At 53.5% G+C, this 20,301-nt stretch overlaps 10 protein-coding genes across 10 annotated transcripts; 8 read left to right on the top strand and 2 right to left on the bottom strand.

Moving 5' to 3' along the window:
- Positions 1 to 851: 851 nt before the first annotated feature.
- On the bottom strand, positions 852 to 1,460 carry PG986_002845 (uncharacterized protein; the record flags this gene model as incomplete). Its single annotated transcript, XM_066839067.1, has 1 exon — positions 852 to 1,460. The coding sequence occupies one exon, from the start codon at positions 1,458 to 1,460 to the stop codon at positions 852 to 854; it is 609 nt and encodes a 202-aa protein (XP_066704131.1).
- Positions 1,461 to 3,674: 2,214 nt separating this feature from the next.
- Positions 3,675 to 4,724, top strand: PG986_002844 (uncharacterized protein; the record flags this gene model as incomplete). The annotated part of the gene is made up of 1 exon (XM_066839066.1): positions 3,675 to 4,724. The coding sequence occupies one exon, from the start codon at positions 3,675 to 3,677 to the stop codon at positions 4,722 to 4,724; it is 1,050 nt and encodes a 349-aa protein (XP_066704130.1).
- A 1,039-nt stretch (positions 4,725 to 5,763) lies between these two features.
- Positions 5,764 to 6,621, top strand: PG986_002843 (uncharacterized protein; the record flags this gene model as incomplete). The annotated part of the gene is made up of 2 exons (XM_066839065.1): positions 5,764 to 5,772; positions 5,884 to 6,621. The coding sequence occupies 2 exons, from the start codon at positions 5,764 to 5,766 to the stop codon at positions 6,619 to 6,621; spliced, it is 747 nt and encodes a 248-aa protein (XP_066704129.1).
- A 609-nt stretch (positions 6,622 to 7,230) lies between these two features.
- PG986_002842 (uncharacterized protein) lies at positions 7,231 to 7,483 on the top strand (the record flags this gene model as incomplete). The annotated part of the gene is made up of 2 exons (XM_066839064.1): positions 7,231 to 7,239; positions 7,292 to 7,483. The coding sequence occupies 2 exons, from the start codon at positions 7,231 to 7,233 to the stop codon at positions 7,481 to 7,483; spliced, it is 201 nt and encodes a 66-aa protein (XP_066704128.1).
- Positions 7,484 to 10,738: 3,255 nt separating this feature from the next.
- On the top strand, positions 10,739 to 12,325 carry PG986_002841 (uncharacterized protein; the record flags this gene model as incomplete). The annotated part of the gene is made up of 4 exons (XM_066839063.1): positions 10,739 to 11,093; positions 11,207 to 11,650; positions 11,769 to 11,922; positions 12,016 to 12,325. The coding sequence occupies 4 exons, from the start codon at positions 10,739 to 10,741 to the stop codon at positions 12,323 to 12,325; spliced, it is 1,263 nt and encodes a 420-aa protein (XP_066704127.1).
- Positions 12,326 to 12,693: 368 nt separating this feature from the next.
- PG986_002840 (uncharacterized protein) lies at positions 12,694 to 13,835 on the top strand (the record flags this gene model as incomplete). Its single annotated transcript, XM_066839062.1, has 2 exons — positions 12,694 to 13,327; positions 13,453 to 13,835. 2 exons carry the CDS (start codon positions 12,694 to 12,696, stop codon positions 13,833 to 13,835), a joined length of 1,017 nt encoding a protein of 338 aa, XP_066704126.1.
- A 312-nt stretch (positions 13,836 to 14,147) lies between these two features.
- PG986_002839 (uncharacterized protein) lies at positions 14,148 to 14,756 on the top strand (the record flags this gene model as incomplete). The annotated part of the gene is made up of 2 exons (XM_066839061.1): positions 14,148 to 14,435; positions 14,520 to 14,756. The coding sequence occupies 2 exons, from the start codon at positions 14,148 to 14,150 to the stop codon at positions 14,754 to 14,756; spliced, it is 525 nt and encodes a 174-aa protein (XP_066704125.1).
- A 722-nt stretch (positions 14,757 to 15,478) lies between these two features.
- Positions 15,479 to 16,273, top strand: PG986_002838 (uncharacterized protein; the record flags this gene model as incomplete). Its single annotated transcript, XM_066839060.1, has 3 exons — positions 15,479 to 15,680; positions 15,741 to 15,817; positions 15,893 to 16,273. 3 exons carry the CDS (start codon positions 15,479 to 15,481, stop codon positions 16,271 to 16,273), a joined length of 660 nt encoding a protein of 219 aa, XP_066704124.1.
- A 1,106-nt stretch (positions 16,274 to 17,379) lies between these two features.
- Positions 17,380 to 18,593, top strand: PG986_002837 (uncharacterized protein; the record flags this gene model as incomplete). Its single annotated transcript, XM_066839059.1, has 4 exons — positions 17,380 to 17,572; positions 17,636 to 17,755; positions 17,810 to 18,194; positions 18,317 to 18,593. 4 exons carry the CDS (start codon positions 17,380 to 17,382, stop codon positions 18,591 to 18,593), a joined length of 975 nt encoding a protein of 324 aa, XP_066704123.1.
- A 301-nt stretch (positions 18,594 to 18,894) lies between these two features.
- Positions 18,895 to 20,139, bottom strand: PG986_002836 (uncharacterized protein; the record flags this gene model as incomplete). Its single annotated transcript, XM_066839058.1, has 4 exons — positions 18,895 to 18,958; positions 19,015 to 19,198; positions 19,265 to 19,831; positions 20,067 to 20,139. The coding sequence occupies 4 exons, from the start codon at positions 20,137 to 20,139 to the stop codon at positions 18,895 to 18,897; spliced, it is 888 nt and encodes a 295-aa protein (XP_066704122.1).
- Positions 20,140 to 20,301: the final 162 nt, after the last annotated feature.

The raw sequence follows: 20,301 nt of genomic DNA, 5'->3' as shown, positions 1-20,301 counted from the left end.
ATGAGATGCATACAGCTATTTTTGACTTTTCGGTGATATCGCAATACGAGGCGGCGATGGTGGAACGCACAGCAACACCCACCACGGCGGCAATTTCTTCTGGAGCGCTTCCACTTCACTGTTATGACTGAATGATTGACCCTCGAGCTCTCAGAACACCTGCCAAGCTGCATGCTCCGTTGGCAGTTGGCGTTGGCGGCGGCTACCTAATCTGCCAACCTGCCAGCCTGCCAGCTCCCGCGACAAACGCCGATCTTGTCTTTTCCCGCCTTGACAGATGATCGCCTATGTTTTAGCAGCGACTCGACAGCTTTTCCCGTCCTCGTCATCCGACTCAGGGCAAAGTTTCGCCCAGACGTCGTCAACTGGACAAAAGTCGCAGGATGGCCCTTGGCCGTCGTGAACGGGGCTGTGTCTTCTTATTGGCTCCAAACATTCCGGGACGTCTAGGACGCCATACTCCGGACATAGGAAATCAATTGACCAAGCTTGCGCCACGCTTGCACTCGGTGCGGTTCGGTACGATGCTGCACATCCGCGCTTGGATGGCGCGGTAGATTTGGTCGTCTAATTGCATCCGTGTGTAAGCAGCGCTTGTCTGTCCTACTCCATTGTTAAGGTGAGTATGCCGCCACTCCTGCCCGATATTTGATGGCCACAGCCACAGCTCCAATTGACAAGGCCGTGAAAACCCAGGGCTTGATCGCAGTCCACCTTTTCATCAAGGTGACTTGATACTCCTTGTCGCTGGTCTTGCGAAACTCCTCGCCCTCGTTAACCTACGGAAGCGGCACGTTCAGGACCTCCTTGCCCAGGCACGCACAGAACGGCTCCCATCCGGATCCCATGGTCTACTCGAGCCGGCGCTCCGCGGGCACCAGCTCCCGCACCCTCCGGAAGTGCCGCTCGTACGCCTCCCGGGCCTTGCGCTCGTCGATCTCGCCGGGGTGACGCACCTCGAAGTACCCCAGCATCTGCTTGCGCGTCGACGTGACTGGCGGGATCGCCGTCACCTGCAGGACGAGGTCCAGCGACCTGCGGAAGATCGCGTTCAGCACCCCAGAACGAACGCTGGGCCACCAGGTGTCGAATTTGCGCTGTACGACGACCACCTTGGCGTCCGGGTAGGCCTGGACGGGGTCGTCGGCAAAGGGCGACCCGAGGTCCGTGATCGCGTCGTAGGAGCTCCAGAGCTCGTCCCACTGTTCTCTCGTAAATGGTTTCGGTGGTGGTGTTGAGTCGGCTGCTGCCGAGCTCGCGTTGGGACCAGCCAAGACAGGCCATTTGGCCTCGGCGGCTTTCTCAAGCTTCTCCCACGGGTTGCCCCAGAGGTCGTCCATGCCATGGTGAGCGTGGTAGCCCAGGATCTTGTACGCTTCGGCCATAGACCTGGTGCCCATCTTGAAGAGCGCGGCGTGGATGACCTTGGGCGGCCCGGTAGTTGGGGTGGTTCCACCCATGGCCACGAATAGCCGTGTATTGATCTTTCGACTTTTCAGCAAGGTAAGCGAGGAGCACCAGTAGACCGGTCTCGACAGGGACTCAAGGCGCTTCTATCGTGCATGATAGGGTTGTGATCACAGCTTCGCCCGTAGGTAGTATATGGTTGCCAAATCGGATCTGATGCATCTAACAGCACTTGTTGAGCGAAGAGAGTGAGTGGAAGAAGATTTGAGACGCACACAGTGGAACAGACGCCACATCGTGCTTTTATTGGCTTCCAAGTATACGGATTACGCAGGGAGCTTGACAGTACAGCTAAGATGGGATCGCATCTGCCAAGGCCATGCATGCCGTGTAGGGCTGAAGAAACGGGCTTACTACGTTCCACTTAATAATGCTGAAAGTCTGCTACGGATGTAAGGGGGTTAGGGCCGCGATCTCGTTGTACCACAACTGGATTGGTGCGGCGGACGAGGTCGTACTTTGCTACGATAAGAAAACAGAACCGACGCATGACGATCCAACTGCATGAACCCTAAAGAAACGGTGAACTGGGAAAAGAAGACGTTGTGGGCAGGACCATATTTAGGTCATGGGGTGATGTTCGCTGACAGCGAATATACTGCAGTGAACTCATGTAATATTACCTACTTTCGGTGCCAGCAATTGGGATGTTCTATGCTCAGGATACCGCCTTGGAAGACAGGGCAGGAGTTTTTGGCGGATGTTACAATACACCCGAGAATCATCACATCGCGGTTTCGATGATACAACTTGAGAGAGAAGTACGTCATGTATTCGGTGGTGTTATAAGGATCATTATTGCTGTAATTTTGTGAAATATCTATTCCTCCCTACATATGCATTTTCAAGCCATCTGAAACGGTGAAGCAAAGTAGGCCTCTGAATTACGAGCCAGGGGCACATGTCGTCTGAGCAGCACCACAGATGTGTAGCCTTTGTTAAAAGACTTACGATGATGTCGTAAGCAAGGGAGACTGTATACTCGTCTGATGCTGACAAATAATTAAGGCCCTGATTAGAGGATTTGAGTACCAGGATTTCTCATGGATATGTCTGCGTGGACCATGCTTTAGCATGGCATTTGAATAGAAGAAAACTATCAAAAGGTTTTCCTAGTTATCTTCAATCCCACTGGTGAGTGGAACCAACAGAAACGATGACAGTTGGAAACACATGAATATTAAATGTAGTTGTTAATAAGGTGGCTATTGACTGACCGTTTTCTCAGAAACCAGGGAACGCCAAATATCTGTCAGAAACATTCTTTCGTTATACAAACAACTAACAACGGCGAGGATCGTACCAACCGCTGATGGGGTAATTCATCTCAGAAAGCACATTGGTATGTGAGCTTGACACTGACCAGGCACCATGAACCAGACTGAGAAGTAACGAAAAAAGTAAATGATGGTGAGTTCCAAGAGCAAAGCGAGATGCCTTCTCGCTTTCAGAAACATACGGCTGTGCCAAGGCAACGGGAACCTCAAAAGGGGATCACATACAGTATTGACACTTCTCATTCTAGAACCCTCTGAGAAGGTCATTGCAGCGGTAGCCTTGTATTTCAGTCACGCTCTTGTCAAGTGCTCATGTAGCTTTGAAGTTCAGAAAGGCGGTAGGTAATAGGTAAATATCGTAATCCTGTGGCGATGACAGAGATAGTGGGTACTCTGGTTTTCGTTTTAAGAACGGTGTTAATGAAAAATGAAGTAAAAATACGAGAAGACCTTGGTCTTGGATTCATTGTAGGAATGATGTGTAGAATGCAGATGAGTGACACACCCAAGATGGATTGCCAACTAACAGGAAACCACACAGGCACCTGGCAGGGCGTTTCTTTGATTGTCAAATCAGTTAGGCTTCTGAAATTGCTGAGCAGTTATCAACGCCGAAACTTGATTGTTATCAATCGCCAGGAAGCTGGGCCAGCTTTTGAACGGAGCTGCTGTTTATTTGGGACCAAAACATGAACACTACCGTGTTTATGTGATCCGGTCGCACTTGACCAGCAACCATAGGTAAGTAACTGTTGATGGATGTTCCTCCCAGTCCAATGCTTATTCCTCATCTGTCATCATCTCAATTAACCTACCAGTTTTGTTCATTTGCTTCTGGGACATCTTGGTGGTTCCTAGAAGAGCAAGACTAACGCTGAGAGTTGGCAGGCCATCAGTCGCTCTCGCATATTTTGACAGGCATCCATCACCATGGCCTTGTTCAGTATCCAGCGTGTCCCGGGCAAAGGCAATGGTGTAATTGCGGCATCCAAAATCACCAAAGGCACCAGAATCCATGCCGAGTCGCCCTTCATCACCCTACCAAAGCTGGATGAAGCCCCCAACGCCAAGGCTCTCAATGATGCTGTCCTCAAGCAGCTACGAAGCGCGTCACGAGGTGACCAGCGAGCCTTCTTCTCCCTCGGCAACATACATGGCAAGACCCTTCCCATCCCGCTTGGAATCGTCCAGACCAACGCCCTGGCATATGGCCCCGGAGGCGAAGGTGGTGTCTTCCTTATGGGGTCACAGTTCAATCACGATTGTCTTCCCTCTGCTCGCACCAAATGGAATGACCATCTTCACAAGATGACGGTCTACGCTCTCCGCGACATTGAACCGGGCGAAGAGATCACCATCACTTACATCAATCTGGAGACCTGCGACGTACGTCAGAAGACCCTCCAGGACGGATTCCAGTTCACCTGCAGCTGCAAGGCGTGCACACTCCCGGAGGATATCTGTAAAGAAATGGATGCCGACATCATGGAGATCAAAACCATCGAGGGCTTCCTCAAGTCAACCACCGAGCCGCTTGAGGTATGCCTCCGTTTCGCCTACCGACAGCGATATCTGATCGAATCCAACGCCCTCGACTTCGCCCATGCGCCCGACACCTACGAGCTCGCCTCGACGCTCGCAGCTATACACAAGGACTACATCCGAGCGAAGATCTTTTCAGAGCGTCATCTGGATATCGTGACAACCGAGGGTGGTTTAGACCACCCTGATACCCGAAAACAACGGGACATGGACGATTATCTTGGAAGCCTCCTTGAGCAGCATCATGGACCTTCTGTCCCGTATCATTTCTCAGTCCTCGGTTTGGAGGATTGGCTTTGGATGCAGCACTTGCCCGAGGTTAAGGATTTGGAAGAAGAGTCCAGCGAAGACGTCGAGTCGAGCGATGAGGCACGCGAGGTCTGGAGTGAAGACGAGGATGGCGACATGCCCGCTTTTGATGTCGAGACACTCGACTAATTGATGGAGTGGCTGATGGGCTCCATGCATCTTCCACTGAGGTAGCGGTCAAGTGCCTGAGTTGGGCTTTCAAGAGCACAATTCAGGGTATGACACAGGCACTCAGCAAATGCAGTTTTGACAAGGAGAATCCTGAAATCTTGGTTGGACTGCACGATGGAACCTTGTGAGATTCCCTGGCCGTTCTCGCAATGCTCGCATTGGTCTAGACTCTACGTAGACTCCCCCGGGAAATAGAATGGAACAGCGAATGCATGACTGTCTCAGATCCCGATCTTCTTATTGACGGCGGTTTGTATCCGACAGCAATGGAGTGGGCGTTGTTTGTTGGCTGGTCGTTGCATGTGGGGCTGTCTTGGATGAATGATTGGTTCGGTGGCAGGAGAGAAAGCGCAACGCAAAGTCTTGCTGTTGGCGCATGTGGTTTACTGCACTGCTGACACCACGATTGAATTAAACGGAAGCTACTACCCCGCCTTCTGTGCTGCTGCCCTCTGGGCGCCCGCCTAACCGCCTGTTTCAGTGGCTGACCACCGCCCGAACTGCCCGACAAAACCCCACCTTCCACATCCTGATGCACCCAAGCACCTTATTCATGTGGGCGAGGGGCAGGTACGACTTGCGATGCGCAATTCAATTGGCGATGGCTGGAAGCAGTTGCTTTTTGGAAAGTCGGGTGTCTCGCCGGGTGGGCGATTGCTGAGGAATTCAACAAACTGGAAAGTTGTCAGACACCGGCTGGCCCTGTGCTTCAACTGGCCCGGCCATGCATTCCCCCTCCTCTCCCATTCAATGCTCATTCGATCGATCGTATTTAATCGAACAACAATCCTCACACATCCTCTTCTTGCGACTTGGCTTGACTTGAACTCGACTTGACCCATTTCGTGAGCTACCCTTGACGATCCTCAGCCACCCCAGTTTCGTTTCTTTCCCTCTAACAACCGTCTGTCACAAGCAGAAGTGCATCTCGAGAAAGAAAGCAAACACAACAAACCCATACCCCACACACCAAGACCCATTACATCACTCGCCCAAAATGCCTCGTGTAAGCTTCATCCCAGACACCGTTCAGACTGACTGCCGCAGCAACATTGGAAATTTTTGTGGTGTCTTCGGAAAATGGTGTACTGACTGATGTGGTTCGGTGCTTTTCTAGTGCAAGTACATCCTTCTCGACTGCGACAACACCCTCTGCTTGTCGGAGCATCTAGCCTTCGAGGCCTGCACTGACCTGACCAATGAGGTCCTCGAGAAGTACGGCAAGTCCGACCGCTACACCGTCAAGCAGCTCCTCGAGGACTTTGTCGGCCACAACTTCCGTGGCATGCTCGTTGGCCTCCAGAAGAAGCATGGCTTCACCATGACCGACAAGGAGGTTGATGCCTACGTCGACCGTGAGCTCGGTGCCGTCACCGCCAAGCTCAGCGAGAAGTGCGAACCTTGCCCCGGCGTTCTCGAGCAGCTCGCCTGGGCCAAGAAGGAGGGCTACCCCATGTCCGTCGTCAGCACCTCGGCCAAGCCCCGTGTCGTCGCCTCCATCAAGAAGGTCGGCATTGACCACTACTTCCCCGACGAGCACGTCTACAGCGCCGCCACCAGCATGGAGAAGCCTTCCTCCAAGCCCGACCCCGCCATCTACAACTTCGCCTGTGAGAAGCTTGGTGTGTCCCAGAAGGAGTGCTTGACTGTCGAGGACAGCAAGAGCGGTGCCACCGCTGCCATGCGTGCCGGTATCCCCCTCATTGGATACGTCGGCGTGTACGGTATCGAGGAGGGCCAGGAGAAGATGGAGCAAATGGCCAAGGTCCTCAAGGAACAGTGCAATGCCGCCGTCATCATGTACGACTGGAAGGAATTCCCCGACTGCGTCAAGAAGATCGAGTCGATGATATAAGTCGAGCACAGGACCATGGCATCCTTGAAGTCTCTCGCATCACATCCCGATGCTCTGTGCGCACCTGCAACAATTTCCATCATCAGTGCCGGTCAAGCTCTAGACATCTAGAAGCAGACACATCTGGACTTGAGAGGGTTCAAGCAGACTTAGACTCATCTTCCTTGGGCCAACATGCCTCATGAGATCACGACCATTTATTCTGCCAATGAGGCTTAATCAAATTCCTTGCCTGGGACCTCGTAACTTTCCCTCTTGGTGACTATTCGTGTAAGCGTGCATCACTACCAGTGTTTAAACGGTCGTCAATCGCTCTGCCCTATAAGGGAGATTAGTGTTGAAGTGAGAAAGACAATCGCACTTGAGGACATGCCAAATGATTTATTATCGCAAATCCCAACCAGGCCGTTCCGTTTGACTTTTTCAAGTTAGTATTCGTGACGCTGCCTTTACGCCATTGGTATGGGCTAGGGGCCATTCAGCGCACGTCCAATGCAGGCTGTTAAGGGACGACAAGTGCTGGTCGCAATGCATCCCCTCGTTTCCACAATTTGTCACAGCTATACAGCTATCCGCACGAAATACCGCAACCACATAATAACAGGTCAAATGAAGTTGGTGATACAGTTTCGAATTTCGAAACTGAAAAGAAAATCGCATTATAATCCAGATTCTGCTCTACAAGGTATACCTGAACCCCTTGTTCTCCAGCTCGGTCGTGTCGTGCATGCCCGCTTCGATGGCCGCCTTCTCGTCCGTCAGGCCCGCGCGGTCCCGCCGGCGGTTCTCCCTCCACATGTATGCGAGCAACGCGACGACGGAGAACAGCTTGACCGCGTACCCGACGAGCATGGCGATGTAAGCGCTTTGGTAGTGGGCTAGAAGAAAAACACTTGTTAGCGCAAATCCGACAATGAAGGGAAAGCAGATGGAGGGATGCAAAGGAGCTGACTTACGGGCTTCGCTGTCGCGGAAGGTCTGGGGGCCGATGATGTTGCCGACGCAGTACCCGGTGAAGAGGATGGCGGACGTGAGCTGCTTCTTGGTGGAGCCGGCGATGTTGGACGAGATCATGGTGAGGGCCATGCTGAAGCCGAGACCCTGGAAGTAGCACAGCCAGAGGGCGACGAGGCGGGCCCACTTGGCGTCGTTGGGCAGGCCGACGAGCAGGGCGGCGCCGATGATACAGATCAGGTTGGCGACGATCATGGTGAGGCAGCGCGTGTTGTTGGGCCAGCGCGAGCAGATGAAGCCGCCCGCGAGCAGGGCGACGAACTGGACGGCGCCGCCGGGGATCTGGAGGTACTGGGTGCCGAGGGTGTCGAAACCGAAGCTGCCGACGATGATGGAGGTGAAACTGGTGATGGCGGCGTTGGGGACCTGGGCGCCGACGGACATGAAGAAGAGGATCCAGGTCTTGGGGTCCTTGACGCACTGCCAGGCCTGGTCCATCTTGAAGTGCTTGTTCTTGACGCCCTGCCGGTTGGTGGCGACGCGGGCGACGGCGATGGCGCGCTCGCGTTCGTCGAGGAACTTGCAGTTCTCGGGGGAGTCGGGCAGGACCCAAAGGCTGACGCAGCCCCAGGCGGTGCTGATGGCGCCGAAGATGACGAAGACGTACATCCAGCGGGGGAGGCCGGTGGTGATGTGGCCGACGGCGTAGCCGATGAGGCCGCCGAACATGGTGGCGATGCCGTTGGTGCAGTAGTAGGCCTCGAGCCGGAGGGGCTGCTCGGCGCTGGTGTACCAGGTCGACATGATGAGGACGAAGGCCGGGTTGACGGTGGACTCGAAGGCGCCGAGCAGGAAGCGGTTGACCGCGAGCCCGGCGAAGGAGGTGCAGGCGGGCGTGGTGATGAGGATGACGCCCCAGGCGATGGTGGTGAGGGAGACGAGCTTGCCGATGGGGAAGCGCTGCAGCAGGTAGCCCGAGGGGAAGTTGGCGACGAGGTAGCCGAAGTAGAAGATGGAGCCGAGCCACTGGTACTCGTTCTTGCCGAGGTGGGTGCCCTCCTTCAGGCCGAAGGCCGAGGCGAAGTTGATCGAGTTCTTGTCGAGGTACTGCAGCAGGTAGGTCGTGAAGAGGATGGTGACGATGCGGTAGTCGACCTTGCGCAGCACCCGCTTCATCTCGGTCGGCGAGGCGTCCAGGTGCTCGTTGGCGGCGTACACGGCGTAGGCCTCGTCGAGGTCCTTGCCGCCGTGGGCGCTGTTGGCGCTGTCCGAGGTCGCGGACGAGGAGTAGCCCGCAGCCGCCGTCTTGGTCGGGGGCGAGGGGGCGCGCGGGGGCACGACGCCCTCCTCGACTTCCGAGGGTTGCTTATTCATCGGCATCTTGACGGCTGATGAGTTCCAACGAGACGTCTGGCTTCTCGTAACCGCTCCGGCGCGATCTAGCTCCTGCTCAACCGACTACTGACTTCTCTCTCGCACTCTGAGCCGTTACGATGAACGCTGAAATCAGAAGTGACAGGGGGCAGGGAGGTAGTGAGAAAGGGAGTAAGACTCGCGAGGGACTCTTATCAGACTGCACAGGCTGAGACGTCGAAGGGAGCTGCGGCTACTTTTATTATGTCCCAGATTGATCTACTACGTAAAGGATCTGACCCCCCACACCGGCTGAGCGAGCAGGCATTGATTGCACTTGCAGAGAATGCCATCGCAGTCTGCTTGCTGCCAGATCCAGGACTACGGGTCTTGGCCCGCTCTATAACTGGGTTCTTGAAAAACGGACGGTGCTAGGAAGAAGCACGTAAGGGGAGCCGTGGGAGCTTCTAGCTGTATAAGCATTGCTTAAGCACCGTCCTAGCGAAAAAGGCCGAGTCAGGAAGGGGGAATAAAACAGGAGCAGCAGCGGAGGGAATGGCCGAATTGAGGTGTGAGAGCGTGAGGTGTGCTCGACGACACTACGAGTGGCATAGTGGACGGTCCCCCGGGCCATGGCACAACAGATGGCATTATTGTCGGGGCCGTTGACGTGATCGAGCACCGGCACACCTCTTACTCGTCCAAATCTGCCTGGCGCAGGGTTTCCCGTCAGTAGGGCAGGGTTGATTGAAGTTGCTGCTACTCTGATACGCTGGGTTTGGTTTGCTAGTTGTCTTTCAGCCCTTCGTCTGTCGGGCAATTGGGTTAGCATCATGTTCCTGAACCTGAGCCGGTCGCCTCCGTGACGTTATTTTCTGCAGAAGCTGCTGCTGGTCGTTGGAATAGCGGGCGGCTCTCGGATGAGATCAGTATTTATGCCAACCTATGCATGCATAAAGTGCGAGAATCACAGCGCTCCGTTTAAATCCCCATAGCGGCTTTTTAGTGGGCTCGCCCGCAGGCGTACCACCGCTAACCTCTGAAGCAAGTGGCAGAGTGGCCCAATGGCTGGGCAGCGTAGCAGGTCGTGGTGGGCAATCCGCGTGTCTCGAGGAAATCCATGTGTCACGATTTATGGCCCTAGACAGATTCTGCCGGGCTTGCTGCTTGCTGCTTGCAAGAAATCTCTTCAGCAAGCAGGCAAGCCTCCAGGAACCCTTCTTTCTGCCAGGCTACTACAAGGAAGCGCCATTGTAAGTACCCATTATCCTCTGCAAGGGGAGGGGAGGGGCTACACCACTGAAGGTCGCAGCGGTGGTGGTTTTGCAATTCTTGTTCTACTAGTAAAGGGAAAAACGTCCCGATTGAGGTCGGGATCGTCATTGGAGATGTTGGGTCGCGACACTTTGCCATCCCGAACAACCTGATGGTCATGTCGGTGAGGTGAAAATGCCAAACAAATCGCCTCCCCGTTATCCTCTTATAATTTCAGCATACAAGATTCCCCAATACTATGCCTCGACTAGGCACTTTCGCCGACTTTCCTCAAAGGGTCGCCAAGTGTATTTCTGCTTACCTGTGGATGATGCGAACCCCGCACCATTGGCCGCACGGCACTGCTTCACCTCCATGTCCAGGTACTCCACCGTAAAAGGCCGGGTTACGATCCCCGCCGTCGCCGTCGCGCTTTCAACCGAGGTAGTAATAATGGTGGTGATATCTGCCGTGTTTGCCTAGTGTACTACTCAGATCAGAAGGCACTTTACCAATCCCTCTTTCAGGATCCAGGACGGTGAGCGAGTAACAAGCCATGTCGTCGTCGACGAATCCCGAGAAGACGCCGGTCCCACGGCCCAGCGCCCCCTCCATCGTCGTCTCTCCGACCCTAACGCTGCAGCCTCCACTGACGCGGCGCGGCCACGGCCCGGGGCTGGTCCTCCTGGTCGACCCCAGCCTTGATTTGTCCAGCCGCCACGACAAGACCCTGGACCCTCCGCCGCTGCAGAAGTGGGCGGAGGAGGGCTACGCCGTCGCGCAGCTGGAGCTGGTACCGAATGAGGTCGTCTCGGCGGGCGGGCTGCTGGACGAGGAGGAGCTCCACCAGGCAATCCAGGAACTGGAAAAGCTGCCTTCTTGCGATGGGGCGAGGGAGCTCGGGTTCATCGGTAAGTAATGTAAGGGCGGCGGCACTTGGCACTCGGCCACGTGGTCTAGACACTTGTTGGAAGTGTAATCGTGTGTGGTGCTCGTTCTAACTTTATCTGAAACCTTTCCCCAGTCTATTCGGCAACGGCAATCTGTCCCATTACCGCGACGGCCATCGAAGCCGCCTGCGACCAGGCCCTCGCCGTGGTCTACTACGGCGCGGAGCCAGCCTCCTACACCGCCAGCCAGCTTCCCGCCCTGGCTCACTTGCCAGGCCCGAGCCCGAGCCCGAACCCCGCGGGCGGTGTCGACGATGCGGCGGCGGCGGCGCCGGACAACGTGAAACAGCACTACTACGGGGCCGCGGCCAAGGCGCCGTCCTTCGCCATCCCCGCCGACGGGCACTTCCACGCCGGCTCCGCGTCCGTGGCGCACACGCGCACCTTGTCCTTCCTCAAGCCGCTCGTCGGCGGGCCCTTCTTCGATCTCGAGAAGATCTGGGACGAGCACACCTACTGGGAGTTCGAGGCCCGCGATGTCGAGCAGACCATGGCGACCATGGTCGAGGAGCCCTATGGTGAGTTTTGGCCCGGGGTTTCTTATTATTGTGACTCAATTGTGAGATTTCCTTTCGGGCAACTGACTGACCGAAAACCATTTAGTAAATCATATCCCGACTTTGACGGGCGGCATAGGTAGGGAGAAGTTGACGGAGTTCTACACGAACCACTTCGTCTTTGCGAACCCGCCGGATACGGAGCTGGAGCTTGTCAGCCGGACCGTGGGCATCGACAGGGTCATTGATGAGTTTGTGACCAAGATGACGCATGACCGTGTTGTTGACTGGCTGTAAGTTGTTTCTCCTCGAACGCTCTCCTTTGTCTCTTGAGTCTGCCAGTTACAAGATAGCGCGTCAGCTGACGAAGAAAACTTATGAAACAGCGTCCCAGGTGTTCCGCCCACCGGCAAGTATCTCCAAGTGCCATTCACCAGCGTCGTGAACATCCGCGGGGACCGGCTGTACCATGAACACATCAGCTGGGACCAGGGGACGTTGCTGAGGCAGCTCAGCCTCCTGCCTGAGTACTTGCCGTTTCCACATGCTGTGGCATCTGCGCAACCAGGCAAAAGGTTCGAGTATCGAGTTCCCGTAGCTGGCGTGGAAAGTGCGTCGAAGCTAAAAGACGAGAGTGCGGTGGACTCAAATGCCATGTTGGGATTTGGCCCTCGTGAGAGACCTGGGCAGTCATGAAGAAATAACACTACACTTCTATACCACGGAAGACCTAAGGAATACCTAAGGTACCTTCTATACCAGTACCACTGCATCTAAGAACTGAACTGCCCGATGTAGTCACCATTGTGTGAAAGGCTAGTAAATGCCCAACATGTACCTAAAGACAGGCAGCTATCCCAGTTGAGGCATTGGTAAGTAAAAATTCAATGTACCTGCTTTCTTAAATCCAATGGCAAGACCCTCCAGCCCAAACCCTCACCATATAAATTTCGGCTCTTTCCACATTCCCATCACCATCGTACCTTTTTCCGTTCCATCTTCCATCCGACAACTTGACCTCCCAACCCATTATTGTTCATTGAAACAGCCACCAACAGCCCAAGATGCCTGACGCAGCGATCGGTTCAACCGCGCTATTGGCGTCTGACGATAGTCGCAGAATTATCGATCTTATCGACTCACTGAGCTCACACGGCGTCAACCATTATCTTGACCTACCACAGATCATCGTCTGCGGTGATCAGTCATCCGGAAAAAGCTCAGTGTTGGAGGCTATATCACGAGTCCCTTTCGAAGCCCAGGATGGGCTTTGCACCCCATTTGCCACCGAGCTCGTCCTTCGCCGCCAGGAAGAGGCCGAGTTCAAAGTCTTTGTTACCAGGCATGGCGTTGCTGAGGAGGCAACGCTCGAAGGTGAGTCTACTGACCTGGCCATCGAGAAGGCCATAGAGGCAGCCAAGGAGCGGCTCATTCTCTCGGATGGTAAAGCTTTCAGCCGCGATATCCTACGTATTGAGGTTTCAGGTCCAAACCAGCCTCATTTGACCCTGGTCGACTTGCCCGGTCTCTTCCAGTCGTCGACCATAACCCAATCTGCCGAAGATGCTCAGACGGTTGAGGAACTGGTGATATCATATATGAAGAAGCCTCGAATCATCATCCTGGCGGTTGTATCGGCAGCAAATGAGTTCGCGCTCCAGCAGGTCACCCAAAGGGCTCGAGAAATCGACCCTAACGGTACGAGAACGCCGGGTAGGTTTCCTTTCAATATCTTTCGTGCCCGCGAGAGGGGTACTCAGCCCAATATGTTTATCTTGTTGGGATGTTTCTGGCAACATCTCCGACGCTACCTCCACCTTCAGGTTTCATCACTAAGCCGGACAAGCTGGATCGATATTCGAATACCGAGAAGTTCTACGTCAATCTGTCCAATACCAAGGAAGTCCCGCTTAGTCTAGGCTGGCATGTCTTACGCAACAGAGGCTTTGGTGAGACGACTGTAGCCAGCGATGTTCGAGATCAGCTAGAGCCAAAGTTCTTTGCCAAATCTCCCTGGAACAAACTTACAGATTCGCAACTTGGAGTGGAGTCTCTCAAGTCTCGTCTGAGCCGCGTGCTCCACAATCACGTCTTGAAGCACATCCCCAACGTCCTGGAAGAAATCCAGAGCAGCCTAAAAGAGTGCAAAATCGCACTGGAACATCTAGGCCGGGAGCGAAGAAGTCAGAAAGAACAGCGAGCCTAACTCGTCGAAATCAGCCAACGATTCACCAATCTCCTTCGGGATGCAGTCAGAGGTGACTATTCCAATACGTTCTTCACCAAATCCGACCCGAACGAGTACAATGAGCGCCCACTGCGTGCTATAGTCAGAAAGGATCTAGTTTGTTTCTCCGAGGCGATGCATGGCCGGGGCTGCGCCCAGACGATCGTCACGGGTAACGGTCGATGCGGCCACTGTAATATTATGTCATGTAACTAATGAAGACGTTGCAAGCCGAATTCGGTCCAAGATCACCGAGCCAGCTACCCGTGAGCTTGGGCACATGCGAAGGAAATGGGTCAACAACTGCTTCTACCACTCGAGGAGTTCCATCCCATGACCCAGAATCACTATCTCACGGAGAACGTGCAAAAGGCACAAGCAAAGCGTCAGTCGTCGGTCATTCGGAAACGTGTGACCGAGTTTCTAGGAGAAGACCAGATTGCTCAAGGCAACTACCAAGGCAATTTCCAGGTGGACAAGCTCATCGATTGCCTACTGAGTAGTACTGGCTTGATGGAACCGAACATGGACAAATATGCGGCAAGTCTTGCGACAGACACGGTGGAAGCCTACTACAAGGTAAATACATAAATCTCTCATCTGCATCGCAATATCATTCTTCTTTTTTTTTCACCCCAGCAACTAACAGTTTTTGAATAACAGGTGGCCCTTAAGAAGTTCATTGATGACTTTGAAGTCAATGCGGTTGAGGTGTACTTGATGCAGAAACTGCCTGACATATTCAGTCCACTGGTGGTCATGGGCCTAACCGATGAGATAGTCAGTGACATTGCAGGAGAGAGTGAAGAGGGAAAGCAGGAACGGCGAAAGCTCGAAGCGAAAATGGCTGCTCTAACCAAAGGCGAGGAACTCATGATCCTGTTTCTCACCGAGAAGTGAGCTTTCTGGCGCCTGATGATCCGACGCGTCATGAGGAATACTCGAAAGCTCCGCAAGATGACGGGGCTGGATGTATAGATAGGTAGCTAGGAAATGATTGATTGACCATCTTGATAAGTGGCGGAGCGCCACAACTAACCTGACCACAGATCCCAATCTGTGTTGTTTCAACTACTGGCGTCGCTGAAATTTCTAGAGTTCCTTAGACCTCTCTTCCTCTTCCCAGGTGGGGGAGAGGGTGGGATAGCGCGGGAGGTTCCGTCCAATGAACTCCCCCAGAGCGCTTGTGCGAGTTTTGACAAGGCGCATTGCTGGGGGTAGAAGGTGATGCAAGGACGGGATGGCTTGCGGCCGTAAACTGACTGGGTGGTGGTGTCACTCTCGCCCTGCGTCGACGGCCCCTTTTAGCATTCTTCAGTCCTAACAAAACCTGTGAATGTCAACCCCAACAAGTGTGCAGTTGGACTGTTAAAATTGGACATCTGAAACTCCCGTCCAACGCCCCTTGCTTATGCCCAACACCCGATAGGCTGCATAATTAACCTGCCGCCTTGACAGGGCCGAGGTGTTCGTAGCATGCAGGTCATGTTATATAAGAGATGGCGTAGGCAGTGGGATCCTTTGAGTTTTGAAACCTCCGGGAAGACTAGCCTCAGCGCACGGTCGACTCAATGCTCCCACGTATCTCATCCAGCAAAGACTCGAATTAGCCCAAATCAACCATGTCCTCCCTTCACCCCGTACCAGATGCTATCCAAAGTATCATGTTGGCCATGGCCATACTGTTCAGTCTACTTCCAACCAGTGCCGTTGCTCTCCGTATCTGGGCAAGAAGGATATCTGGGCAACGACCCCAATGGAGTGACGGCTTGATACTCCTGGACAATGCTACCTTGCTGGCGTACTGGTCGGTAGTCATACTCAGTAAGCAGCCTCCATCCTCCTTTCGGTGCTTAGGGCTCTGACCAAGCCTTGTCCGACCAGCCGTCTTCGCAACCGGCGTGGAGAAAGACAGCGAGTACGACAAAATAACCGTTCCCGAGATGTGGCAGCTCTGTAGGGTACGTACAGGATCATTCTCTCCCCTTCCTCCGTCCCAAATTCCCAGACTACTTGGTGACTAACGCGCACACCAGGGCTTGGCGGCAATCGAGCTGCTGTTCGGCGCCGCCGTCTATCTTCTCAAATTCTCCACGCTGGCCCTACTCCGTGAGACCTTTTCCAGCACTACGAGGCCTGCCAAAATCGTCATCGGCGCTTTGACGTACCTGAGCGTTGTCTGCGCTACTGCGTCCCTCACGGGAACGCTCTATATCGCTCTACCGGCGGACCCCAATATCGATTGGGATGCCGACCTATACTACAAGGACTCCGTCAACGGGTTCCTCAACTTCTCGGCGGATGTGGTGCTTGACTTTGCCATTTTCCTGATACCCATCTGGCAATTATTTCACTTGAGGCTCGACAGTCGGAAGAAAAGGGGTATCATGCTAGCGTTTGGCCTAGGCTTCCTGTGAGAAACCCCTGCCCCTATCAGTTGCTTTGTCTTTATCGCTACCTGAGAAATTGCACCAGCTGACTGTCTTAAGCACTTGCTTGGTGGCCCTGGTGCGCACCATACTTTGGTATCAGGACTGGTTCCACGGAAGTATGGTGCTGGAATGGTTCTTGTTGGGCTTGGAACCGAGCGTAGGAATTGTTGCAGTTTGCATACCACTCCTACGGCCAGTATCCCAGGACCACCAAACCCGCACCGCAGAAGGGGTCAAAATGCATAGGCTTCCGTCGAGAGTCAAGGTTGGTCAGCCTGAAGAGGGCATCAAATCTACCTCTACTATTATGGTGTCTTCCCAAAGATCCCAGCCTTATTAAATGCCACTTGTAAGTTACATGCTATCTTTTCATGAGCAGCCCTAACCATCATCATCGATCAGCTGCTAATGAGAGTCAGTGAGTCAGGGGCTGCTTGTCCCAGACGTATTCTATGTTTCGACATTTGACGTGCTGATCTTCTCCGGTGTTTCTATCGCTCTTTTACAGAGTCCTATTTCGGTGAGGCAAGACAAGGAACGGATTGTGCCGGGTCCCTGGGTGGTTGATAATCTTTAAATACTTGGATATGTATGTTAAGGCGGTACTTGTTTCTGTGGGAATCTACCAGATTGGAGTCGATGAAAAATAGTTGAATATAAGGCTGTAATGAGCTTCGCGAACAGGTGCGCAGTCAGTTAGCCATCTAGACTGAAGAGCCTGATGACGAATTGCGACCAAGGACTTCTGCCACGCGTGCTTTGCTTGCCTCAAGTAGGGCACCCTGGGCGACATGGCAGCAAATGCGGGATTAGATAGCTTGCTTCAGGCAAGGGGTAACGAGCAACATGGCCACTCAAGGGTAGATGCAGGCATATAATCATCTTGAAACATGCTCTGAGCGAATCAAGTCGAAATCTTAACGCCTCCTTGCATGAAAAAATCAATCGACGGACAACAGCTCGACCATCTCTAGTTGATAAAGCTACTGTGGACCTTGTGAAACACCGTACACCAAAATGTTTCAATCTTTCGTTTGGCTGAACCTTTACTCCAAACTCAACATCGCCGACATACCAACCCTTAAGCAGCCATGACCCTCATCCAAAACGAAAAGCAAACCGTCCTCGTCGCCCTCGCTCTACTGTTTAGCATACTCCCCACCGGGGCTGTTGCGCTCCGCATCTGGGCAAGAAGGACCTCAGGGAAGCGATTGCAGCTGAGTGATGACTTGATAATTCTAGATAATGTCGCGATGCTGGCGTATTGGGTACTTGTTATTTACGGTGGGTGATGGCCCAAGCCATCGTCACAGACTCTTCGTATCTAACTGGCACTTGTCTACCTAGTCACTCTCGTAGCTGGCACGAAAGAGGGCGATATGCGAACCAACGCTGAGCTCGCCAAGACGAACATGGACTTCTGTCTCTCATATCATCGCGTGAGAAATCAATCCCGTCTCGCTTCCTGTGCGATGAATTGTAGCATGTATGGAAGCTAACCAGGCGATTCACGCATCCTAGGTCGAGATGACCATCAAGCTGATCTGGGCCATCCTTGTATATCTCCTCAAGTTCTCCACACTCGCGCTGCTCCGAGAGATCTTCTACTCGTCTTCGAAGACAGTCAGGCTGACGATACGCATCCTTACATACGCCAGTGTCATCTCGGCGTCGGCGTCCATCACGGCTACCTTGTACATCGACTCTCCCACGGAGCGCTGGTGCAACCTCGCGAACCCCCGACGGATATGCGACACATGAACAAGGTCAACGGCATATTTAACGCGGTGTCGGCTGTGGTACTCGACTTCGCTATCTTCTGTGTGCCCATCTGGCAGCTGGTGTCCGTCCGGCTAAAGAGCAAGAAGAAAATATCGGTCATGATTTCGTTTGGTCTGGGCTTCTTGTGGGTTCACCCTTTATTCACTCAGTGTTTAGTTTCGAGCCACATCGTCTCGAGTAGCATATCTTAGGACTCCGGAATTGGGATGGGGCAATAACACTAACTTCTCGGTTGACGCGTTCTAGAACTTGTGTGGTGGCGTTGGTCCGCACCATCATAGTGTACCAGACAAAACCCCTCAACGCACTGGTCCAGGAGTTCCTGCTGGGCTTGGAACCGAGCGTGGGAATCATCGCCGTCTGCATCCCGCTATTCCGCCGCCTGTTCCACGGTCGAGGTCGCCAAGCGGAAAGGGTGAAGATGCACAGACTTCCTTCGAGGGCCGGTGCTGGTGACCCCGAGGACGGGATCAAATCTACTACTACCATCGTTGCGTCCTCCCAAGCCTCTCGACCTCGTTGAGTGCCCTTCCTTGTATGTTTTGGACGTTCCTTACGTACACACGATAAATGGCCGCTAATGAGTTGGAATACTTAGAGGTCTGACAAATACGTAATCTCATAATAGATGAAGTGTTATGTGTCTCGATGCATGCAGCTTTGGGTCCTAAGAAATATCTCAACGACTTTTCTTGTGTAAAGGCGGGCAATGGATAAATTAAGGAACACAGACAGAATCGGACAGAATTGATACGGGATCTTCAATTCTTCGACTTCATTCGTTAAGTCATAGTATCTGACAGTAATACCACATTTTTTCCAATCTACAGGTTGGCTTCCTCACCGGCTCCTGCTTTGCTGACCAGCGAGCTCATCTCTTCTGCGAAGCTGAAAGACGACGAGTCAGCCAGACGGCCACCGCTACAGGATCTCTCTGCACTCACATTGCGCGAAATCTCGTGTCCTTGGAGTACATGATAGACAGCAGAGCATAGTACTTCATAGCGTACACATGATTTCGCCCGTCAAAATCCGCCGTGGGCTCTGACATGGGCACGTGCTGGAAGTACTCGCGGAGAGCGGCTGGGCCAAGCTTGTATCTCGGGTTTCGACAGATACCCAAGTCAGCTGCTCAATAGCTGTCAGTGACCACCTGGTCTCGAAGGAGAATCGAGCTGGGATAATGAACCGTACCTTCGTTATGGCCCCAGTAGGCGCAAGAGTCGAACATGACGAGCTCATTCGTAGCAGCGGCAGGCTTGATGTTTCCGGGCCAGAGGTCCGAGTGGATCAGGCACGGCTTTATGGTTCTCCCGTTGGACTCCAAGGGTCCAAGGAACCTCGGGATCGCCCGTTTGAGGTAGAGCTCATTCAGCCGCGTCATCTTCTCGTCCCGTCCATGTAGGATCTCGTCCTGGTCAAACAGACTCTCCATCTGCTGCCCCCAAAACGCCTGCCACGAAGACTTCCAGGTGTTGTTGATCGGCACGTTGGCCAGATGGGTGGTCACGTGGAACCCGAATTGTCCAGTAGGTGACTTGCCCATACTGTTGAGATGCAGGCGGGAGACTGTGGCGGCCCAGTCGTGCGCAGTTGGGATGATGTCGTACATTTCGATGAACTCGCACATGTAGAAATGTGTATCGGGATCGTCCTTGTACGTCCCCCAGCCCACGGGCCGAGTTGTTTGCTCAGGTAGGGTCTCGTAAATCGCCTGCTCTGCTTCGAACGTTCCCCTCATCATTCGCACCCCTGTGTCCCCTGACGCGCCCTAAGCTCGGATCAGTGTATAGGATCTCAGTGGCCTGGGGGCAGAGCACGATATACTTTTTTGGAAGAAGACTGCTACTGAGCCATTCTATAATTGGACCTCGATCTTGACAGTTCCAACCCAAAGACTTCTTCCCGAGGGCGTCACAGCCAAAACGATGCATCTTTTCGGAAGCTCTGGTGTTATCAGTAAACACGATTGGAAACGGGCCATATGCCAACTTACTCTCGAACACTGCTGCATCAAGGTTGGCATTTTGATCAATCAAGTCCACGGATTGAGTTCGTTTCGTTTCCATGGCGGCGTGGGAGGACTGTGAGTTGATCTGCGCCGTAAGGTAAAAAATTAGGGGAATGTTGTCACTTTATGTGTTCATAGCTAAGCGCCGCCTTTCCTGCTCGGGTCATCACTCACATGATCGACAGCCAAGATTGGAGATGTACCCGGCTGTTTGGGTCGT

The sequence above is a fragment of the Apiospora aurea genome (assembly GCF_038362705.1).
Source record: "Apiospora aurea strain CBS 24483 chromosome Unknown utg000002l_segment0_segment0, whole genome shotgun sequence".
Taxonomy (NCBI): Eukaryota; Fungi; Ascomycota; class Sordariomycetes; order Amphisphaeriales; family Apiosporaceae; genus Apiospora; species Apiospora aurea.
The sequence above is the reverse complement of the archived record's forward strand: the minus strand, read 5'-3'. Positions and strand labels throughout refer to the sequence as shown.